Here is a 23695-nt window from a genome sequence, read left to right as displayed (position 1 = left end):
ATGTGAGCATACTTGTGTGTGCTTATGTCAGAGAACAACTCTGTGGAGTCAAATCTCTCCTTCCATCTTTAGGTAGAAGCTCCTGACTTGGAGCCTGTGAGATACTGTACCATCTTACCCAATCCCCCAGTCTCCTCCTCTTTCCTTGGCACTTACCCTGTCGGACCCAGGACACAAAAGGGGTGGGGTCAGCAGAGGCCACACACTCCATCACTACACTCTGTCCAGACACCACCGTGGTGTTCTCTGGGGCTGCCACTATGACCACATCCTGGCCCCTGGTAGCCTCCAAAGACCCTGTAGAGAAGATAGGAGGTCAGGGTCAGCTTGCCACCCGCTGCTTCTGAATGACTAAAGCAGGGGGCCAGGGACATCATGGTTCTTTCTGTTAGAAGGGGAAAGCGGCTGCCAAGCAGAGCTGGAATATGCCTCAGAGTTCTTTCTCTCGGAGCCAGTAGAATGCTCTCCTACACAAAATGAACCCCACAAATTACTGGGTAGACGATACCTCCCACCATGTTTCCCTGCCCAAGTTCAGCCCAGGAGGTATCTGCCTTAGACTCAGCACCCAGTTCTAGATCTAAGACTGCCTTTAAAGCGTTGTGTGAGTTAGATAGATCCAATTACCAAAGTGCCTCTGGGCTCTACAAGCAAAAGGTGGGCAGTCCTTTTTAGCAAGGAAGCTTTGCCCTGTGTTTCTGTGTCCAGTTCTCTCTCCCTGCAGCAGAACAGTGAACATCTAGTTTGTCCAACAGGGGGAAGCATAGACTGCCCAAAGACAAGAGGATGGAAGGGATGGCACAAGTAAGCAACCTTGGGGAGGCTTGCAGTGAGATCTGTTGAGCAGCTGCTGAATGCCAAACACTTTCCATTTCCATCTCAGGGTCACACAGATGGTGAGGAGAGTCAGGATTCAAAACAGGTCTTCATGACCCCCCAAACCAGTGCCCTTGCTACTACCTTATCCTGGCAGGAGCTTTTCAAAGAAAGACAGAAAAGACTTACAAAACAGCTAAAGGGGGCTGAAGAGATGGCTCAGTGGTTAAGAGCACTGACTGCTCTTCCAGAGGTCCTGAGTTCAAATTTCAACAACCATATGGTAGCTCACAATCATCTGCAATGAGATCTGATGCCCTCTTCTTGTGTGTCTGAAGACAGCTACAGTGTACTTATATGTAATAAATAAATAAATCGTTAAAAAAAAAAACAGCTAAAGATGCTTGTTGTTAAGTCTGATGGATCCACAAATCCTTTTCTGTTCATGGATGCTATAGGACTTGTGCACGAACACACACAAAATAAATGTCGTTTTTTAATGAAAAGAAGAGAGAGAGAGAGAGAGAGAGAGAGAGAGAGAGAGGGAGGGAGAGAGAGAGAGAGAAGGAAAAAAGAAGGAGAAAGAAAGAAAGAAAGAAAGAAAGAAAGAAAGAAAGAAAAAGAAAGGCAAAAAAGGAACAGAGTATGGGTGGCAAGAAGCCAGACTGGCATATTAGGTTAGCCTCCTGGAAGAACAGAAGAGACCAGAGGCTGTGGGGCATTGATACCCCTCTTTTGATACCTTGCCTGCTCTCCAGTCCTTGTCCAACTGTAGGAAGCACAGACATCTCATAAGAAAGAATGAATCCCCTACTGCCAGTTGGAGTCCCAAACCCCATGTAGAACTACTACCTAATCCACTTTCTGAAGACCTGGGTCCAGTCCCTTTCATTTCCAAGATAGCTATTCCCCAGGTTTCCTGTCTGACTGTCCCCTTACCTCTGAGGGCCACATTGAGTGAGGCTGCCTGGCTGAATCGTTGGCGGGCTGAATTGGTGGCCACACAGCGGTAGGAGCCTGCATCACTATCCTGGACATCCAGGATCTGGAGGACGCCATTGGGCAGCGTGATAAGCCTTAGAAAGAAGCAGAGGGAGCCTTTGAAGTGGGGGGAAGGTGATAGAGGAGATGGCCCATAGGGACAGAAATGCAAATCCGAACTTTAAGATACAGCCTCACCTAACAGACTGGCAAAGACTAAAATGTTTAATAACAGCTCAGGCAGGAGAGGAAATCATGGAAGGTATATTTGTCCTGTAGGCATCACCCAGTACACTCTCTTTTCTGGACAAGCTGGTGGCATGATTCAACATCAAGGAGCTGTTGATCTAGCCCTGGCACTTCTGGGACTCTCTACCACAGTTCAGTCTCAGACACATACAGCAAACATATGTCAGTGTTTACTGTAACCCTGTACACAGAGAATGAAAACTGTTGGGTGTATTCTGGCTTCACAGGTGTGGGGACTTCCTGCAAAGGAACTCTGCAGGTCCAGGTTTCATTTGCATAGTGTGCTTTGGTGCCTCAGGATAACATGAGCGGAGACCCAAATTCTTACTAGTTTATATATGTACTGAATGTCCTCATAAAAGGGAGTTGTTTCTGAGGAGGGGACCTGGGTAGTCTGGAAGCTGGAGCTGTGAGAAACTTAACTTTTTATTACACACATATACTCTTAAGAATTTGGGTGCTGGGCTGGAGAGATGGCTTAGTGGTTAAGAGCACCAACTGCTCTTCCAAAGGTCCTGAGTTCAACTCCCAGCAACCACATGGTGGCTTACAACCATCTGTAATGGGATCTGATGCCCTCTTCTGGTGTGTCTGAAAACAGCTACAGTGTGCTCACATAAAATAAAAAAATAAATCTTAAAAACACACAAACAAAAAAGAATTTGGGTGTTTTAAACCTCTTTTTTCCCCTGAAGATTAAAAACAAAATCAAAAACAGTGTATGTGTATGTATGTATTAATGCAGGTGTCTGCAAAGTAGAGAAAAAGGCTGGATTACAGATGAAGCTGTAGTTACTAACAGTTGCGAGCAACCTGATGTGGTCCTGGCAGCTAACTCCCTCTAAAGGAGTAGTTCACATTAACTGCTAGCCATCATCTCTCTGAGCACCCCCCCCCCATTAACCTCTTACCTGTGTTTCCTCTTCCTCTTCCTAACAAAAATTCCCTTATTCCCTTATCTCCTTTGACCTTCAAAGGAACCCTACAAGTCCTGAGAATCACAAACTCCATTTTATGGTAACAAAATTGAATCTCAGAGAAGGGCGTGCACCCAGGGTCTTCATGCTGGAGCAGTTAAAACCTAAAACCAGGAGCTAAGGATATGGCTCAATTAGTAGAATTCCTTTCCACACTTTCTTTTGTAACCATGGGCTTCAACACAGAAGCAGCAGTGTCGAGAGCTGAAAGAGCAAGTTCTATTGTGTGTGACTGTAGCAAGTAACATGACAAGTCTGGGTAATAGTTTTCTCATCCAAAGAAAGGGTCCAGCAATTCCCACCCTGCAAACTTCACATCTCTAATCCAGGGGCTCACATTCCTTAAGGGACATAGATACTGTAAGTCATAAACCCCAAACACATCTACACAGGTGTGAACCATGTGTGTATTTTAAAAAACATGGTGGAATACTCAAAACAGTAAGCACTGTGTTTAGTCAGTAGAAGACTTTCCTTTTAGTTCTATAAGGTTGTGCATTTTGGCATTTTAATATAAATTTATTTTTTAGTCTTACTCATAACTGGCTCCAATGCAAGAAAAAGTATTCACTATTATTAGAGATTAATGGGGCTGATGGGATGTAGCTCAGGTGGAAGAGTGACTGTCTAGCAGACACAAAACTCTGGACATTCTAGGTTCTAGCCTCAGCACCTCATGGACAAGGCATGGTGGCACATGCCTGTAATCTTAGCACTTGGGAAGTGGAAGCAAGAGAATTAGGAACTCTAAACCAGCCTAGGCCACAGAGACTCTACCTTGAAATAGACAGGTAGGTAGGTAGGTAGGTAGGTAGGTAGGTAGGTAGGTAGGTAGATCATAAATACCAGGGAATTGCCTTGGTGTTTAGCCTTTATTATTGGTTACAAAAGTATGTGTCTTTCCCCTGACAGAGTGTATTTGTGCTACAAATGCTCTCACCCAACTCTAAGGAATACAATCTCTTGGGACCACTGAGCTAAGTTTATTACTAGCATATTTGTATATCTGGACACATGCAAAAATACATATCTTGGCCATAATCAAGTTGCTGTTTTAGACATTTCTTTATTCCCTGACACAATGTGCTGGGACATGTGAGCCTAGACTATTTATAGGCCAGGATCAATTTTCAGAGGACTTGGTGGTAAGCACTTCTGGGGCCTAGGAGCTGGCAGCCCCACCTTATGGGTGAGGTCTGTGGCTCCATGAGTGATGCCTGAATTAGATGTTGGGAGGGAAAGTCTGATCGCCACTGTTTTGAGGAGGATAGCCTTGTCTACACAGTAAGGTCTAGACAAGCCTGGGGATTCACAGAGAGACCATATTTAAAACAAAACAGAAATCTACCAAAGAAAGAAAAGCAAAAACACAATTAATAAATGAGGCCAGGGATATTGCCACAGGCCTATATAATTCAAGGACTGTGGAGTCCAGGGCAGAAGGCCAGTCTGGGGTACCTAGCAAGACCCTTTGTCAGGAAGCAAACAATTGACCAGTCTCTCTAAATAACAGTGGTTGGGCAATGAGAAAAAAATTTTTTTCTTTTTTGTTTATATAAATTTTAAAAATATATCTTTGGGCTGGGGATGTAGCTCAGTTGCTAAGAATACCTGCTTAGGATGTCTAAAGTTCTGGGTTCCATTCCCAATACCATATAAACTGTCATTTCAGTATTAGGCAGAGAGGAAGATCAGGAGTTCAGGGTCATCCTTTGTAGATTGTCCTGAAGCTGTTGTATTATTGTTATATTACAAAATACAATATAAAAATATATAATTATTATTGATACATATACATATGTATTGTAATGTATTGTAATTCCACTTCCCCAAGAATGGCTGCCTAGTCACATGATTCCAACTGAACCTTCCCATTTTAATTAGTAAAATAAAGGAAAGCCAGTGACTGGGTGGGGTGAGGGAAGTAGAGAGGGTAGAGAGCTCTGAGGAGGTCAGAGGACAGAGGGTGAAGGTCGTGGCAGCATGAAGTTTCCCAAGAACCAGCTAGACCCAGGTGATATTAATTGACATTAAATAGCTATGAACACTAAGGATTTTATAGGCCTAGCATTTTATATAAAGGGCAGTTTGTATCTTTGTCTAGTTGATGTAATCTTGTTGTGTAGAAGGTTTGTGGATTGAGAATTGAACATATAAACCTGTATGAAAAGCTATTGGGCTGTAGAGTTGCATTTGTGTGGGATTTGGGGGTACAGAAATACCCCAGGACAGAGGCGGAGAACAGGTAGTAGTAAACCGCAAAGGGAAGGAAGTTGCACGGACAAGTTGGGCCATGGTGGCTCGGACCGGGCATCAGAGGTGCACACAGCTCTATATCAGGGTTGGGCCTGAGGAGTGAGACCTCAGGGCTGGTAAAGAGATAAGCCCTTTTTTTTTTTTTTTTAATATTTACTGCAACAATCCTTGGCTAATGTTGAGAGTTTGAGGCTAGCCTGAGCTACAATGAGACCCTATCTAAAACAAAACAAACAAACATGCTACGAAGACCACATTGGGAAATTACAACTTAACTAAATGCCCTTCATATTTTATTTCACAGATCTAGGGAGACAAGAACTGAATGGGTTGTGCTAAGTAGGAGTGGAGACCAAGCTCCACTATGTCAACAAGGATTTTTATCTGTTGACTTTATCTGATCAGTGTTCTGTGACTTTTCTACACCTTCCACTCCCACCACTGGGTCAAAAGTCAGCAATGATGAGACAGCCCAGCAGTCAAGAAGGAGTTGGATGTACTTGGGAGTGGTTTGCAAGCCAATGTTTCTAAGCATGTGTAGGGGCTGGGATCCCACTTCCATTTAGCAGAGGATTGCAGAGTACCTGGGAGAGACCTTTGGAGCCACGTTCTCCAAAAATGTGTAAGAATCCATGGGGTAAAACTTGAAGCAAGCCAACCCAGAGGCCACAGAGGCAGTGAACCTCTGGGTTTTGGTCTGCTGTATATGCATCAGGACATGTCAAGAGGCCACAGCAGAGGGAAAAAAAATCATGGTTGTCCTCTGCTTGGCTTTCAACCTAGAACCTTCCCTGGGATTGTTCCACCAAGCCACTATCTTTATAAAAAGAGGAGTGATTTAAACAAGATAGACCCTGTGCCTGACAAGATAGAGTGGAGATAGGAAGAGAAGTATGTGTCTAGGGAGAAACTCCAGAGGAACCTTGGAAAGAGCAGAGCAGAGGCCAGTCTTCTTCCAGCAAATAGATAATAGCCTCCATCTGGCTCTTAGAGCCCTAGATAAAGCAAATGGTGGACCGGGAAGAGCTCTAGACTGTCCCTTAGTTCTCTGCACCTCAGCCGGGTGGTTAGCTTCTCTTCCAGGGAAGAAACTTTCTCACTAGAAGTCAGGCTAATGGTTGGCTCGTGGGTGAATTTAGGTGACTAGAGCCACCTTTGCTGTAAGAATCCCAATTCTAAGCACATCCCAGAACCCTCTGCCCTACACACTGGGCCAGACTCCCTGAGGGGCACTCACCGGGACTCCTCAGGCACAGTCACCTGGTCCTTTTCCCAAGTAATGATGGGGACTGGCAGTCCGTCAGTGTGGCATTCAAAGCGTGCTGTCCCATTCTCCTCCACAGTCTGGGACTCGGGGTGCAGAGAGAAGTCTGCAAGTGCTGGGGATGAGTATAGTGAGGAGAGAAAGAGAGTGAGATTGTTGTCAGCACAGTGACACAGAACAAAGAGTCGCAGAAACACAGCCAAGCAAAACCAGAACAAGGGAGACACAGTTGGAGAGCAGGATGGTGGCCAAGGGTTAAGAAATGATTACTGGTCAGATGGTGCTGACAGCATGTAATTTGAAGGTACCCATGTCCAACATTACCATCATAGTCACACTATAGGAAGATGTGTATTTCCAGGTACTCTGTGCCTCTAGAGAGTCCTGAGGAACCAGTGCCTAGAGGATAGGGCAGGGTTATATCCCTGTACACTGTGGTGTGTGGGTAGGAAACAGAAAGAATCACCTTTGGGCCCCTGGTCTCTTCCTGGCAGACAAGCCAACCCTAGAACTCAAAGGGTAGAGAAGGAGTGTGATGGATCGAAGACCCAGCTGATGGAGCACTGAACAGCAAGAGAAGATAACAGCAGGAGAAAACCCAGTGAGTACGACAGGACAGGTGGCAGAGAACCTGCGCTGGGCTCCTGGTTCTGATGCAGGTAACTAACTTTAGATCCTTTTCCCTATCCCTTGTTCCCATTGGTCTCCAAATCTCCACCCTCACCCCAGATGCAAGCACTTACTGGCAAGCTTGACCACAGCAACTTGGCTGGCCACCACTCCCAGCGGGCTATGGGCCAGACAGGAATAGCTGCCCTCAATGACCTTCCAGATCCTAAGAGCTTCCTCATCATCACTGTCTTCTCGATCTAGGGGTGAGGACAGCCACAGGGAGCCATTGGGTAGCAGGTGCAGGTTGTCATGCTCCAGCACAGTGTCTCCATCCTTGCTCCAAGTCACCCTGGTTGGTGGTCCAGCAGCAGCAGCTCCCAAAGTACAGTCCAGCACCACAGCCTGCTCAGAGCCCAGGATCACTTGCAGGGGTCCCTCATCACAGCTCAGCTTAATAGTTGTCTCCTGGAGCAATGGCAGCTCCCCTGTGAGGAGAAAGAGACACCAGGGCTGTGGATGTGTGGCCTCCCGGTCCCTGATTAACTACCCAATGTCATTCACTTAAGGAGAGCCCATGTGTTACTGCACCAGTTCTCTGTTTGCTAGCAGCCCCCTAGTTCTTGAGTCCCACCTCCCCACAGTTTGACTTCTTTGCCCACAAAAGACCCAGCTCATAGCATCTTATAACAACAGCCAGAAGGTAGACTTGACCCAAATGTTTGCTCTTCACCTGATAAGTGACTAATATTTTACCCTGTCAACAGAAGGGATGAAGCCTTACACATGCTAGTGCACAGAAAAACTCTGGAAACTTCATGCCAAGTAAAGCCACCAGCCACCAGATGCCACACACTTTGTGATTCCATTTCTGTGAAATGTCCATAAGTCAGCAAGTAGATTAATGGTTACCAAGAATCGTGAGCAGAGAGGAATGGGGAGTGACCACTAAGAAGCACGGGGTTTCTTTTTGAGGAAAATGTTCTAGAATTAGACAGTGGTCAAGGCAACACAACCTTATTAGTATGTTCAAAACCACAGGGTAGAGTGGGGGTGTGGAGCTATAACTCAGTTGGTAGAACACTTGCATAGCATTCCCTGAGGCCTGGGTCTAACCCCTAGCTAAACCGAGTGAGGTGGCGCACACCTGTAATCCCAATATTACAGAGATAGATGCAGGAGGATCAATAATTCAGAGCCATCCTCATTCCTCAGCTTAGTAGAAATTCGGAAGCCAGTCTGGACTATATGAAAATCTGTCTCAAATAAAAAAATATCTGTACACCTAGTAAATTCTATATAAATTGTGAGTTGTATCTTAGTTTAAAAAATTCAGAGCAATTCTTTCCTTTTAGGGCCACTGGGTGATGTGTACACAATGTAGCATTGCCTGGCACTGTGTGGTGGCTCAGTGGTTTTAGTCCTCCAGAAATCCAATATCTCATCTCCACCACTATTTCTCCTACCACACAAACTAGAAAATTTCTGTAGTTGGAAATCTGAGAAATGTACTATGAGTACACGCATGTGTGTATGTGTGTGGAGTGTGTGTGTGTGTGTGTGTGTGTGTGTGTGTGTGTGTGGTATGTGTGGTGTGTGTGTGTGTGTGTGGTGTATACTTAAATGCTGCCTGTAGACCCTAACCCTGCCCCTGCCATCCTGCCATGAAGGGAAGAGAAAGAGGATTAGAATAGAGTGTACACTATCCTATATCAAGGCAAAAATCACAAATGGAAATATTTCTTATCATAATCAGTGCTTCAACAGGGCCTGTTCATCATTGTCATGGAGTGATAGATCTCCATGTGTGTGCTTCATCACAGTTGCCCTGCTGCCTCCCTTTCTCATAAGAACCCAGTCACCACACCAAGATCTCTACTCAGTGTCTGGTTTACCTCACCACAAAGCACATTGGCACATCTGAAAGCCGACTAAGAATGGAGGTGATATCTCATCACATGTCAAGGCTGGAGGGACAAAGCAGGAAGGCTAGGCAGTCAGAAAGATGTATGGCCTTGGGTCAGGTACATCTTCTGGGTCTCAGTTTATCCACTGATACAAAGACATCTGTTCCAGAACAAACACAGCACCATCTCACAGTGTTCCAACTATGTTCCCCTACATACTGTTCCTCTGTCTGCTACATTGGTCAACACCTAGACTCCTCTGTGTGTCCATGTTTTCTCCCTGCATCATTCAAAGCAGAATAAGATAGTCCAGGGACTGGAGAGAAGTCTCAGTGGTTAAGAATACTAACTAGAACTCAGGCTCAGCACTCCTATCAGCTCACAACCATCCATAATTCTAGTTCCAGGAGCTCTGATTCCCTCTTATGGCCTCTTCAGGCATCAGGCACACACATGGTACAAACAGGCATACATGCAGGCAAAATACTTATACACATAAAATTAATGATAATAATAAAGTAATAATAATAGCAAGAAAAGGAAGTACTAACTGGCCAAGGCAAAGGTACCTGCAAAGAAATGTGAAGGATGAAGGGTCAGAAAGAACCTGACCAGATCACCTCCATCCAACTCCTTCAGCAAATCTCTGCAGGACAGGACAGGCTTGGCTGCAAGGCTGGCCTGAGTAATGCACACTGCTAGGGGAGAAGACAGTCCCTGCCCAGTTAAGGTTCCAGTGACTGGAAAGATGGCCCAGATGGAAAAGATCTGAGTTTGTATTCTTGAACTCACACTTGTAATCCAAGTGCTAGGAAGGTGGAGACAGGTCAGTCCCTGGAGCCAGTTTCACCAATAAGCTCCAAGACTGGTAAGAGACCATCTCTGAAATTAAAGTGGGGACTGGATCAGTGGCTCAACTATTAAGGAAGGGTATTTGCTACTTTTGGAGAGTACTGGGGTTCAATTCTCAGCAAACACATGGTGGTTCAAAATCATTTGTAGCTCCAGTTTTAAAGGATCTGAGGCCCATGCATCTACAAGCAAAACACTCATATGCATCAAATAAAAAAAATTTAAAATAATTTCCCTTTATTTATATTAATACATTTATTATTAAGATATAATTTATTGTAAATTACTATAATATAATTTATTATATTATTGCTGTGACATTGCTTTAATGGTAGTATCTGTATACATGATGCCAAGACAAGACAGCAAATGCACAGTCAATGTGGCTAGCAGGTAGGCTCTGAGTAAATAAAGTGATCCCCTTGCTCCAATGCTTTAGCTGCTGAGACAGCTCAAGGCCACTTTCTCCTTCTCAAAGTCTCCCTCCTCTTCAGCTGTAGTGAACCAGTACTGCTATATGCAGGACACCACGTGTTGCTGTTAGGCTCAGGGTTATGCCCTTACCTTAAAAAGAGGGCAATTACCTCTTCATGCTGACCTACACATTTACATGGATGGACACACACACAGAGAGAGAGAGAGAGATCAAGGTCCCAGTCTCCTTCCAGCTGTGACAACCAGGGGTACCCTCTGGTACTCAGTTTCCACATATTTAAAATAAAGATGCTACTGAACCTGTGAGGATCAACCAAGTGCTGCCTGTCAGAGGTTCAGGCCAGATGGACAGCATTCAAGTAGAGGAGCTCGATATTTTTTGGTTCGGTACTGGGAATAAAACCAAAGGTTTTATGCAGGTCAGGCGAAAGCTCACTACACAGTTATGCCCAAAGCCCTATTCTGTAAGACCCTGGGTACACGGTAAGGAGCAACACAAATGCTCTTTGCTGCCCTTAGCATTCAGCTCTTTCTCTTCTAAAGCCCCAGATTCCATGATTCAAATTCAGAGTTGTGGAAGGAAGGCAAGCCTGGGCTCCCAGCCCAGCAGCTTCAAATGCTCTGGTCCGGAGGCAGAATTGGAGGCTTGGATTTCAGGGGAGAAAAGCCCCATATAACAGGAATCCTCGAGTCCTCTGGCAACCTCCCCACCCCCTAAAGCACGTCCGGGGCTTGAAAAATCTCCTGCTGTGCTGAACAAACAATGTGAACAGTTGGGGCCCGAGCAGCTGCTGGGTATGTCAGCAGCCTGGGCTCTGGCCGACAGGACAGCCGCCAGAGGGGCTGGTGGCTGGCGGGGGTGGGGGGAGGTGTGGGGGTGGGGGGGGGCAGGAGCTCCAGTTCCCTTTCTGAATATTCATGGATCAGCAGATGTCTAACTTCACCACCTCAGAGGGACCCAATAAGGCGGAATCAGGGAAAGCCACAGGGATGAAGACACAGAAAGAACAGGGATCTGCCTCAGAGAGCAACGACTAGCAGACCCATTTCAGTGGCAACATCCCGAAGTTCAAGGTCCATTCTACCGCTAAGGAATCTAGGGACTGGAAAGAGGGGTGGGGTGGGGTCGGGGGGGGGGGAATCTTAGTTTCAGCGGGTGAACCTGCAACTTGGGGGTGGAGAAGGGGGCTGTTGGTCCTGAAAAAAAGGTTTTCCAGGAAACTGCCCAGACTCCAGTCTTCCTTCAGGAGACTTCTCTGCCTTCCTCCAGGGAAGATTTTCAAATGCTATTTGGAAGTCTCTTAAGAATTCTTCTTCTCACCTAGAGGTGAAACAAGCTTTGTGCCTCTCCACCATTATTGATCCCCTTTAATAGGATTCTAGGTCCAGTTATTTCTTGCACAATCTTGGACTAGCCCCTCCCTCACCCCTTCTTTCTCAGTTTCCCCAGCCTTAAACATGGGAATTTCCAAACTCAAACATTTACATCAAACTTCTTCTTGGGCTAGGGATGTAGCTCAGGCCAGCAGTCCTGGGTTTGATCCTCTAGCTCTGGATAATTGATGCTTAGTGGTACACAGCCGAGAAAGAAAATATTAGCACTAGGGAGGCGGAGGCAGGAGGACTAGAAGTTCAAGAGCTCAGTGATAGGAGTGCTTGCCTAGCATGTTTGTGTCCCTAAATTCAACTCCTAACACATGCCAAGTTCCAGGTCATCCTCTTCAATATAGGGAGTTCAAGTCCAACCTGAACTACATAAAGCTTCATTTCAAGAAAGCCAAACCAGGGGCTGGAGAGATAGCTCAGCAGTTAAGAGCATTGGCTGCTTTTCCAGGAGTTGAGAGTTCAATTCCCAGCACCCACATGGTGGTTCACAACCATCTATAACAGGGGCTGATACCCTCTTCTGTCATGCAGGTATACATGCAAAGAGCACACACACACACACACACACACACACACACAAATATAAAGAAATTCAAACTAAAATTTTTCCATTCATAGACAGTCTGAAATATTATTTAATTTTTTAAAAAAATTATTTTTATGTGTTTTGCCTGAATGTATGTATGTGCATCACATATATGCATGATGCCACTGGAAGTCAAACTTCCACGCTGGGAACCAAACTGGGCTCCTCTGCCAAAATAGCACATGCTCCTAACCATATAGGTGGGGGAGGGATCAAGGCCAAGGACTTGCCACAAATGGCAGAGTTTCCTCACCCTCTGCACAGATTTATGGCTTATTCTCAGTGAAGGGTGATCCTCCCTGACACCATAGGCCACTCTTCTTTCTCAAGAGGTACAAGTCAGTTTCTTCTAGAACCTTGGCCACTTTCCTCACCACCCACAAAGTCCCTCCCCCCAACAGCTAGAAGGAGAGTCGAATGGCTGCCAAGGACACAAGGAGGGCCTCAACCCTCCCTCTATCTACAATCCTGACAAGGAGGCTCAGTGTCCTCTAGGGTGACATCAAAACCTCATGCAACATGGCCTGCTTCCTTCTGGGCCTTCTGTTATTCTTGCCCAACTACCCATCCCTAACAAGTCACCGAAAGTCTCTGAGAGGGCCGTGTGGGTCCCCTTGCTACTTCTTAGAAAGGCTCTGAACCAGTCTGATTTAGACATTTTTCCCTGCTCTTCCTGCCCCAAGGAAACTGGGTACTGGATTGCTGCAGTGTCCAATCTAGACTGTTTTTTGAGACAAGGTCCCATGTAACCCAGGCTGGTCTTGAACTTGTGCAGCTGAGAATGACTTTGAATTTCTGATTCCCTTGCCTCTAAGTTCTAAGTACTAGGATTATAGGCTGGGCCATAGGGCCACTTACATGCTAGGCAAAACACTCTTAACAAGTGAGCTACAATCCTGGCCCTGGTTTGGTCTGTCCTTAACAAGCTCTTGGGATTACATTCTAGTTGTCCTTTAGGCTTTAGAATCTAAAACAGTATGTTGTGTAAAATAGACATCCAACACAAATTCCTCAAAAGACATGTGTAGACATGCAGACCCTCTCAAAGAATATAGAATCCCTTATGCCATTCTAAGCCTCTGCTTTGTTATCTGTGAAAATATAGTAACTCCCTGCAGGGCTAAGAATAATCTGAATAATACAAGAAGGAACTGCATGGCATACTATGTAACTTCTACTAGACACCTAACAAAATGCTGCAATAGCAATGAGATTGGAAACTCAGAATACACTCAGTTGGTTGTATCCTAACCAAGCATGCATGAAACCCTGGGATTGGTTCCCAGCACTGCATAAACTGTTTGGTGGGGGAATCCTGTGATCCCAACACTTAGTAAGTTCAAGGCTAGCCTTGGGTACATTGGACCTGTTTGAAACAAGCAAACAAAAAGCACACAGAAACAGAACAACAAATTCATACTGAAACTTTGTCTACACATCCTAAGGGTAGAGAGCCCTTTACCCTGTGGGTTCTGCTATACAGTTCATATGTTTAAAAGTATCTTTCTTCAGAGTTCACCTGTGACTCAAATGTGTCAGAGCTCTGTCTTTAAAACTACATAACAAGGTCATGATAAAGTAAGACATTTCCTTTTGAGTGATGGAGAGTACTGATTTGCACCAGAGGAAAAGCTCATTGGCCCTTGGCTTCCTTGACCCCAATGTCCCTCCACATCCCCAGGCTGGAGTCCTTGCCAGGAGACAGCTACAATTGGCCTGGCCCAGAAGAGAGCATGCTAGACTTCAGGACTTCCTTTCTGGTTTCCCTTCCTCAAACCTCATTTTCCATCCCCCTGATCAAACTAGGATTTTCTCCACAGATTCTTTCCCCTGCGTTCCTGGGAGCCCCAGGCCTGCCTGGTGGTGACATCTGTTCTGCATCTGGAATTCCGAGTCTAGTTGCTGTACCTCAGAGCCTCTGGAGCAAGTAGGAAGTAGGTAAAAAAGGATTCAATATCCTTGGATCAACCAGAAAGAAGACTCAGGCCTAAAGCTGCTAACCTCTCTTATGGAAGGCAGAAGTGCAGAGACAATGATGAACTTGCTACGTGTGCACCAAATCTCTGGGAAGAATGGCTGGTCTGCCTTACAAAGAAGAGTCAGGAGACTGGTCTAGCACCAGATCAGTTTCTAATTGCATAACTCTAGGCAATTATTCAGGTTTCTTATCTGTAAAATGAACTCTTGGCAAATTTCTCTTTTTTGAAGGGGGTAAGTTGAGTTAGTACATAGCTTAGACTGGCACTGATTTCATAGCAATCCTCCTGCCTTAGTCTTTCAAGCACTGGAGTTACAGATAGGCATCATGATGCCTGGCTTCTTATGTTTCTTTGAGTGCAGACATTCTATGATGTTATAATCATGAGATTCCTTAGCTTGAAGAAGGTACCTTCAGGAAAAAATATATATAAATATATGCTTAATGATGTCATGAAAATACACACAGGCTCACAGGTCTAGGTAAATTACAGCAAGAGTTACTATTAAAACCTGGTGGTGGTGGCACACTTTCAGCACTCAGGAGGCAGAGACAGGTAGATCTCTGAGTTCTAAGACAGCCTGGTCTACAGAGTGAGTTCCAGGACAGCCAGGAATACACACAAAAACCCTGTTTGGAACCCCCTCTCCCCCAAAAGAGTCACTATTAGAAGAAGGTTCTAGAGCTGGAGAGAAGGCTTGGAGGTTGGTTAAGAGCACTGATTGCCCTTCCTGAGGACCAGGTTTCAATTCGCAGTACTCACATGGCAGTATACAACTGCCTATAACTCTAGTTCCAGGGGATCTGACACCTTCACCCAGATATACAGGCAAAGCAGCAATGCATATTATATATATATTTCATGTACATTATGAAAAATTACATATATATACACATATATATGTAATTTTAAAAAAATGCTTCTAGTGGTGGCCCTGGTAGCAAGCCTCAAAGATGGGCTCCTGAGTGTCAAGTCTGAGAAAGGAATGGTAGAAAGGGGGCTTCCTAGGTAAGGAAAAGTTTTCTATGTTCTCAGAGCTCTCTGTGTTACCCAAGCCCCAAATTCTAACTCAAGTGGAAGGGGGAGCCCCACTTCTTATGGTGAAAGACCTCACTTTCCTACCATTGACCTCAGATGAGTTCAATGACTCCTATGAGTTTACAGCCCCAATCTGTCAGAAGACTAGCCAGCCACTGGCATCATATCTATCCCTAGGAGAGCTTTTCTATTCTCTACATTGGCTGTGGTGAACTGATTGATGCAAAGCTAGTCTGAAAACCTGCCCACAGTGGGGCAGGAGGGTTTCAGGCTAGAAACTTCAGTGAGACTGGCACTGCACTTTGTGAGCTGGGACTTGCTTCTTCCTTAGCTTCTTCTCTTGACACGAGCTCCACCCCGCCTCCACCTGACCAACTCCCACCCCCACCCCCGTATTCTAAACTCCACCCAGATTTAGCTTGATGCAGTGATGTGAGCTAAATCACCTCCCAGAGTTGGCACCCCCTGATTTGATCTGAAAGACTCCCCCCTCTGCAGGGCTGCCTTTTCCTCTCTCCATTTTCTTCAGAACCTTTCTTGGTCTCCCAGTTTGGCTCAAGAGCTTCTCTTCTGCTGTACCGTGCCAGTCCTGGCCCCTTACAGCCTGGGTCTAGGACCTTATTCACAACATTCTGAGCGTGAGGTACATGTTAACCTACAGAGTGCTCAGCATATACTGTGAAATGAATGGATGACCTCCACTCTGTAGGGGTGTCTGTAAACTGCAGAGGTTTACACACTCAAAGGAGGTCAAGCCAGGGCAAGAATAGTAGTTGCTGTAGCCATTCAGGTGGCAGCCAGGGAGAATCCCAATGTCCGTTCCTCACAGTCTGCATTGGGGAGAAGAGTCCAGTCTCCCAACTCTCTCCCCGGTGTACCGGCCTGAAGCCTCAGAAGCATTTAATAAAGCGCTGGTGCGGTTGCCAGCCAGGATTCCCCGTTCCCGGAGCTTTGGAAAGAACAGGAGGAGGAGGGGAGGTGCAACTATTCCTTAATCCTTTGGGATCCACGAAGACAGACAACTCTCTGACATTTCCCCCGCGCCTGACAACTCCGGGGCCTCCCGCTTCGGCGGCCCAATCCCAAGCACTGAGCTTCTACAGGCTCCCAGCCGGGTCCAAGGTCTCGAAAGGAAAGGGGCGTGTCTTGAGGGGCGAGCTAGGGTCCGAGCTGTTTCCAGCACTCGCCCACCCGCTGTCTTCCTGGAGATGGGCCTGGAGTTGGCCAGGCGGAGGCTTCTTACCCCCCCCCCCCACCGCGGCCTCCCTCCCTGCCTCCCTCCCACGTGGCCTAGCCCAGTCTCTCTGGAAAGCCGCAGCAGCTGGAGAAAAATCCCCCTCCCCGCCCCCACTGCCAAGTCCCTCCCCGAGTCGCCCCGGACACATCCTTAACTCCCCCCTCGGCAGGGAAGGCAAGAAGTAATCGAACAAAGCGGGCAGCCCATCCCCCTCCAGGCCCTACCACCTAACCTCCGTTGGGCTGTCCCCCAAACGCACACCCCATTGAGAGTGAGAGGGCCGGGGATGGTAGAAACAGCTTTGGCATACACGCTTGGACACTTCGGTCCCTCTCTCAGCCCTTTCTTCGGTGTGGACAATTGTGATCTTTACCCATGACCCTACCCCACATTAGGACCCAGGGACTGGTCGGGGCCTTGCTGACCTCGTCCACGCTTCCCTGATTCGCCCTTGGGGGTGGGGCCGGAGTGACACGCGTCCCATCCAGCGAGCGAGTGTTAGACGCGTTCAGCAAAGCAACTGGTTTCCTGCCCTTCCCCCAGCTCTTCTCCAACCCCCGGGTTTGGGTCCACAACACCCCCTCATTCCTCCACCTCCCTAGCTGACCCCAGGGGCCACACCCATTGGGCAAAGTTGAGTGTGGTTTTTCTCACTGCCGCCCCCACCAAGAGCAAGGACACTCCCCAAAAGCCAAGGCCAAATATTAGCTCAGTCCCATCCAGTTATACACACACCCGACACAAATGGAGGTGTAAGCGTATACTCCCGCCCTGTCTGCTCTCTCAGACACACTCGCGACCGCAAGACGCGTGCGGGCAGGGCAGAAGTATGCCCAGCTTGGAGCCACCCGCACCGCAGCCACCCGCGCGCTGGCGATGCTACCTGGCGCCTTAGGCACGCGCTGTGGACACGTTCTCCCGGAGGGCACCCCCACCCCGAGACACACACATGCACACCTCACTAGCACAAGGGCCACGCGCAGAGGGACACGCACGGTGCCAGGCTGTGCACAGCAAGGACACACACCCCCTGTGGCAAGTCCCCGTAGCTCCGGGCGCGCAAGCATCGCGGGCGCTGGGGACGCCCACTCACGAGTGCGGCCACCCGGACCCTTACCGCGTGCGGACAGCAGGCAGAAGGTCAGCGCCAGGAGCCCGCGGCCCGTGTCTGCCCGCGCCATAGGGCTGGGCTCCGGCCGCTGCCGCCTCGTCCGGGCGCCTGGGCCGCCGCCGGGGGGAGGGCGCGCCGGGCGTCAGTGGCTCCGGGAGGCGCGGCGCCGCGGGCGGGGGCGCGGCCTCCGGGGCCCGGACCCGAGCGGGGGCCGGCGCGGGGGCCGGGGCCGCGGCCAGCTCTCCCGCCCCTCCATCGCCATCTTGGGCTAGCGGCCCACGCGGGGGCGCCCCGCCAGTGTGGTCACCCTGCACCAGAGGGGACTCGCGCCCGCGCGCCACCAGCCTGCTCCTGCAGCTCACTCAGCACGCAGGAGCCTCCCGCTCTCCGGGTCACCTCGGGCTCCTTTCTGTTCATCGTTTCACCTGAGCCTCTGGGTCTGTTTCCTGCACTGTTCATCGTTTCACCTTCCCTCAGGGTCTCCTCCACCTCTGTTCCAGGCTCTGTGGAGGCCAGTTCACCCAGCACTGCCCTTTTCCAGCTCACGTCCTGACCTGAATCCTGCTTAGCTTCTCCACAGACTGCACCAACAGATCCACTGAGGACACCACAGCCCTTTGTCCCCACTGCCTCTTCCATGCCAAGCTGAGGGGACTTTCTTGGCTTCCTTCCTTATTTCTCAGTAGCCAACCCAGTGAGGGTCAATGAAGACTTGCTTACCACCACACATACTGCATACTGGGAATATTGGGGTTGAAGGGGGCGTTCTAAGGACAGGAAACTTAAAGCAGCAGGTGCAGGGCCTACTAATGGTTTTGGGCCCTCCACCCTTCCACTCCAGTGTGCTGTTCAGACCTTCTTCCTCTTTTCCAACTGAGCTAGCCAGGTTAGTTGCCTCAGTGTCTAAAGTTGGGGAATCAATTATCAGCTGGATTGGGGAGAGGAATACACACCAAACAGCTATTTAAAATTATGGTTTGGGACTGGAGAGATGGCTCAGCGGCTAGAGTGCTTGTTGCATTTGCAGAGACCTAGCTTTGGGTTCCAGTACCCACACAGGTGACTAATTCACATCAGTCTGTAACTCTAGCTCCTGGAGGTCTGATACCACTGGCCTCTGTGGCACCTGCACCTACACAATTAGATATAATTTAAAATAATAAAAATAAATCATATATACATATATGTGTATATATAATCAAATTTGAGGCTAGAGAAGTGGCCCAGTGGCTAGAGTGCTTCCTGCTCTTACAAAGGACCTGAGTTTTTTATAGTCAAAGATGACCTTGATCCTCTTGCCTCTACCTCTGAGTGTAAACCTCTATGCCCCGTTGATGATAGCCGGGGACTGAACCCAGGGCTCCTCACATGTAAGCATGCACTCAGCCAATGGAGCCAAAGCCCCACTATGTCTGTATTTAGCAGATTTAAGGGAAACTGGCATTATCCTACTTCAGCCTCATTTTATTCCAGAGCCATAATTAGCATTTCATTTGATTGCTCCTTCCTCAAAACCAAGTGATCTCCTGTCCCTCAGACTGGGATGGGCTCTCATCTTTCTACTAGTGATGCTGAACAGATCCCTCCAGGCTGAACCTTCTCCCTTAAACTTGCATTCTCAGCTCCTGCTCAACAGTTTACATCCTGATCTTCCCATCCCTCCTTCCTCTCCAGACTGTGGTGTCTTGGTTCCTAGAACCAACATCTTTCCTTTAACTCAGATCCAATATTTTGAATTATTAACTATTAATATGTGTGTGTGTGTGTGTGTGTGTGTGTGTGTGTGTGTAATTTGTGTGGGAGTCAGGCATGATTGCCACAGGCACAAGCCTGGAGGACAAAGGACGATTTTGGGATTTCCCTTCACCTTTTCTGTGGGTTCTAGGACCTGACCTCAGCTTACAAGGAAACTTTACCTGCTGAATGGCTTCCATGGCCTTGCAGTTCAAATCTCAATCAAATCATACATTTGCCTTTGACCCCTATCCACCTGCTTTTCCATCCTCCTCACCTCTCACCTGAATTGTTATGGAGCCTCCTCACCACCTTGCTGTTTCTGACCTTTCCCCATTGTGTGCTTTAGTCCATACAACAGCCAATTCCTGTCACAGTTCTGCTCAAACCTCACCAGGCTTCCACCTCAGAGAACAGAACCGAAGCCCTGCCTCTTACTACACTGCTCAACTTGCTTACCCCCTCCCCAGCAACACCAACCCCTTCTCTTCCAGCCTCAAGACCTTTACCCAGAACTGGGGTGGGGGTGTTACTTGGAAATAGAATTCTTGGCTAATATACACAAGGCCCTACGTTCAATGCTCATTATTGAGAAGAGAAACAAAGAACAAGAGAAGGAGAAGGAGGAGGAGGGAAGGTAACCGAGTAATGAGGAGGAGGGGAGAGAGCAGGGATGCTGATGAGCTTTGCTTACCCACCACAAGTTGAGGTCTCCTTTTCCCTACTACAGTGTCAAGAAAATTTCCAGGAGCTACAGATGTAGCTCACTTGTTGGAGAAAACTCTGGGTTCTGTCCCCAGCACTGCTTGGTTATACATGGCTGTGATTCCAACACTCAAAAAGCAGAGGTGAGAAAATCCTTAGGTATATATAAGGAATTCAAGCCTAGGATGGGCTATGTGACACCCTGTTGCAAAAATAAAGTAGAACATATCTTACAGCTTCTTTTCTTCTTGTTGTTCTTCTTCCCTGCTTTTGTTTAATTTGTTTTCATATTTTTAAAAACATTTTAAATTGTGTTTTTTTAAAAAAAATCCCCCTTCCTGGTTACCCCTCCACAAACTCCCATCCCATCACCCCTCTCCCCCCTCCCCTTTGCCTCCATGAGGGTGCTCATAGAGGCATGAGCACAAGCGTGCGCGCACACACACACACACACACACCATAAAATAAAATTTAAAAGGGGTAGGAGGTACATATGAAACAGAAGATAGCCTTATCTGACATCACTGCAAGCAGAGACCCTTGGTCCTGTGAAGGTTTGATGCCCCAGCATAGGGGGATGTTAGGCTAGAGTGGTGAGGCAGGGGTGGGTAAGTGGGTGGAGGAGCACCCTCATAGAAGCAAAGGGGATGGGGGAGGGGTGGTGGAGTAGGGGTTTGTGGGGGGGGTAACAGGGAAGGGCGATATAATTTGAAATGTAAATTAATAAAATGATTAATAAAAATAAAATAAAATAATAGAAAAATAAAAGAGATATGGGGAGGAGATAGATCTACTGTGGTCTACACATGTACCACAGTTCTAGTTGGGAGCATAGAGGTGAAGGTTCCTGCCCACCCTACATGTGCTTGAGCTAGTGAGCACAATTATAATGCTCTGTGGTACACCAGTTTTGATTGGAAATGGAGTCAGGACACCCACGCCAAACTTGGTGAATCAGGGAGGGTTTGCTAGAAAGATCTAGTATGCAGAATCCAGGAAGTGTGCAGGGGTGAAGCCAACAGAGGCTGGGCTGCATAGGTGGATTTCCATCTTTCCAAAGCGGTTGAAGAGTTAAGTTGTGGAATGAAAGTGTAAACAAACAGGACTGCCTAAAGAGGTAAATTCCACAAGCCACCAGTCAGTTAACTTTTCTCTATTCCCATTTCCACACTGGGGGTGCAGCTCAGGGCCAGGGTGTGTGCTTAGCATATGCAGACCATTCACCAGAAAGTAAACAGAGAAAATAAAAATGTATTAATCCAGTCTCTAGAACAGTGGTTCTCAATGTTCCTAATCTGGAAATCCTTTTATACAGTTCTTGTGGTGACTCCCAACCATAAAATTACTCTTGTTTCTATTTCATAAGTAATTTTGTGTAATTCTGCTACTGTTGTGAATTGCGACATAAATATTTGTGTTTTCTAATGGTCTTAACCCTCTCAGAGGGGTTACGGCCCACATATTGAGAACCTCTTGTCTACACGGCTTGTAGGCAAGAGAGAAGAGGAAGGTAGACAGGCCTGGGGCAGCCAAACTCAGAACAGTGAAGTAGAATGTGGTTCTTGTCAGGCCTCTGTGGCTTTAGGTGATTTCTGTTCTCTCTCTGGGCTTTGGCTTCATCCTCGAGAAGCTCTGAGGGCTAGGATGTGATGGACATTTTTAACCAGGGAGTACAAAGAGGTCACATGTTTAAAAGTAAACATGGCACATGCTTTATCATTATTGTTGTTGTCTATTATCATTTTAAAATATAGGAGCTGGAGAGATGGCTCAGCAGTTAAGAGCATGGATTGTTCTTCCAGAGGTCCTAAGTTCAATTCCCAACTACCACATGGTGGCTCACAACTATCTGTAATGTGTTCTAATTCCCTCTTCTGGCATGCAGGTATACATGCAAATAGAGTACTCATTTACATTTAAAAATTAAATTAAAATATAGTTAAGAGCACTGGCTGTTCCTCCGAAGGATCTAAGTTAAATTCCCAGCACCCACACGGCTACTCCCAACTGTGTAATTCAGCTCCAAGTGATTTGACACCCTCACACAGACATATATGCAGGCAGAAAGCCAATGCACAAAATGAAAATAAATAAATCATTAAAATAAAATCAAGTTGCATTTACTTTGTTTACTGTATGTGTATAGGTGCACAGACCATGGCATGCAGGCAGAGCTCTCTCCTTCCATCTGTTCAGGGGATTGAACTCAGGTCATCAGGCTTGGTGGCAAGCACCTTTACCCATGAAGTCACACACACACACACATATCAATTTTATTTTTTTATTCTTCTAAATACTGAAACAATCTTCTATTATAAAATCATTCACTTTAACAGTCTAGGAAGTTTGCAGCCATCAACTGTTTCTGTGGAATTTCAGGAGAAATTGGGAATTCCAGAGGCCAGAGGGAGCCTTCTGTGTGGTAACCTTGAAGGTAAAGTACTCGTGTGAAGGGATGGCTTTAAAATGAACTTCATTGCTTTTGTTTCAGCAACCTAACGAGACCTCTATGGCTCCTGAGTTCAGTGGCTGTTCTCTTTTACAGCAAACTTAAAATCATCAGCAGATGTTAGCTGACACAGAGTCAGGGCCTTCACAGCTACATGGGCTCCCTCCTCTCCATCCATTATGTTCTTAGAATGTCTACTTAAAAAAAAAAAGGCTTATTTATTTTATATAAGAGGGCATCAGATCTCATTACAGATGGTTGTGAGCCACTATGTGGCTGCTGGGAATTGAACTCAGGACATCTGGAAGAGCAGCCAGTGCTCCTAACCACTGAGCAATCTCTCCAGCCCATCTTACTTTTTAATCAATAAAACAAAAACATTCTATTATTTTCAAATGGTCTCATGGAAATCTCCCAAGTATGTGAGGAATGTTTCCAAGACCAGTGAAGCTCAATGTTATGAAAAGAAGGAATAAATGCACAGAGAAGTTAGCTCATTTGCTTAAGGTCACACAGTAGGTAATGGATCAGAGAGACAAAATGGTCAGTCTCTAAATCAAAGCCCACAGTCCTCATTGATTCCTCCTCTGCCTCTTAGGGGTTCACTCAGCTATCTCTCTTGTCACTGGAACTTCTGGGACTTTCTGTTTACCTGTCTGTCCCCACTACTAGACTGAGAGTCTTTTGAGAGATGGGGGCCAGGGGGAAACAGATAGAGACAGAAAGACAGAGAATCTAATTTTTTAGATAGTATTCAGATCCCTGGATCCATGGGCATGATCCATCTTCAGTTGTTTCCCGATAAGCCAATGGGATCAGGACTAGCATCCTATTTTGCACTGTAAAGGCAAAGGCCTACAACTTGAAAAAGGACTACAACTTCTCTGGATTTCATTTATTTTTTTCTCTTAAAAAACAAAACAAAAACAAAAACCTGGGAGAATAATGAACCTAACCAACATCCTTATTATACTGTGAAGATCAAATTGACCAAGGCTGTGCTGGGGCACTGGCTTAGTGAATAGAGCACTTGTGAGGACCCAGGACCAGATGCAGCGAGATGAGAAGCTGAGACTAGAGCTAACCTAGCATGTGCTTTGGTGAATAAGAGACTGTGTCTCAAA

At 46.8% G+C, this 23695-nt stretch overlaps 1 protein-coding gene across 2 annotated transcripts in view; it reads right to left on the bottom strand.

Annotated features, from left to right (window-relative positions):
• Positions 1-17797, bottom strand: part of IGDCC4 (immunoglobulin superfamily DCC subclass member 4) — a 32849-nt gene extending 15052 nt beyond the window's left edge. For both annotated transcript variants that reach the window (XM_080930777.1, XM_080930778.1), the window contains exons 1-5: positions 17690-17797; positions 7287-7640; positions 6517-6658; positions 1756-1892; positions 157-297 (exon numbers count right to left, since the gene is read on the bottom strand). In XM_080930777.1, coding sequence (XP_080786903.1) covers positions 157-297; positions 1756-1892; positions 6517-6658; positions 7287-7640; positions 17690-17753 — 838 coding nt within the window. In that variant the 5' untranslated portion in view covers positions 17754-17797. The remainder of the gene's footprint in view (positions 1-156; positions 298-1755; positions 1893-6516; positions 6659-7286; positions 7641-17689) is intronic.
• Between the last annotated feature and the right edge of the window lie 5898 nt (positions 17798-23695).

The sequence above is a fragment of the Micromys minutus genome (genome assembly GCF_963924665.1).
Source record: "Micromys minutus genome assembly, chromosome: 16".
Taxonomy (NCBI): domain Eukaryota; kingdom Metazoa; phylum Chordata; class Mammalia; order Rodentia; family Muridae; genus Micromys; species Micromys minutus.
This window is presented reverse-complemented; position numbering and strand designations above follow the sequence as displayed.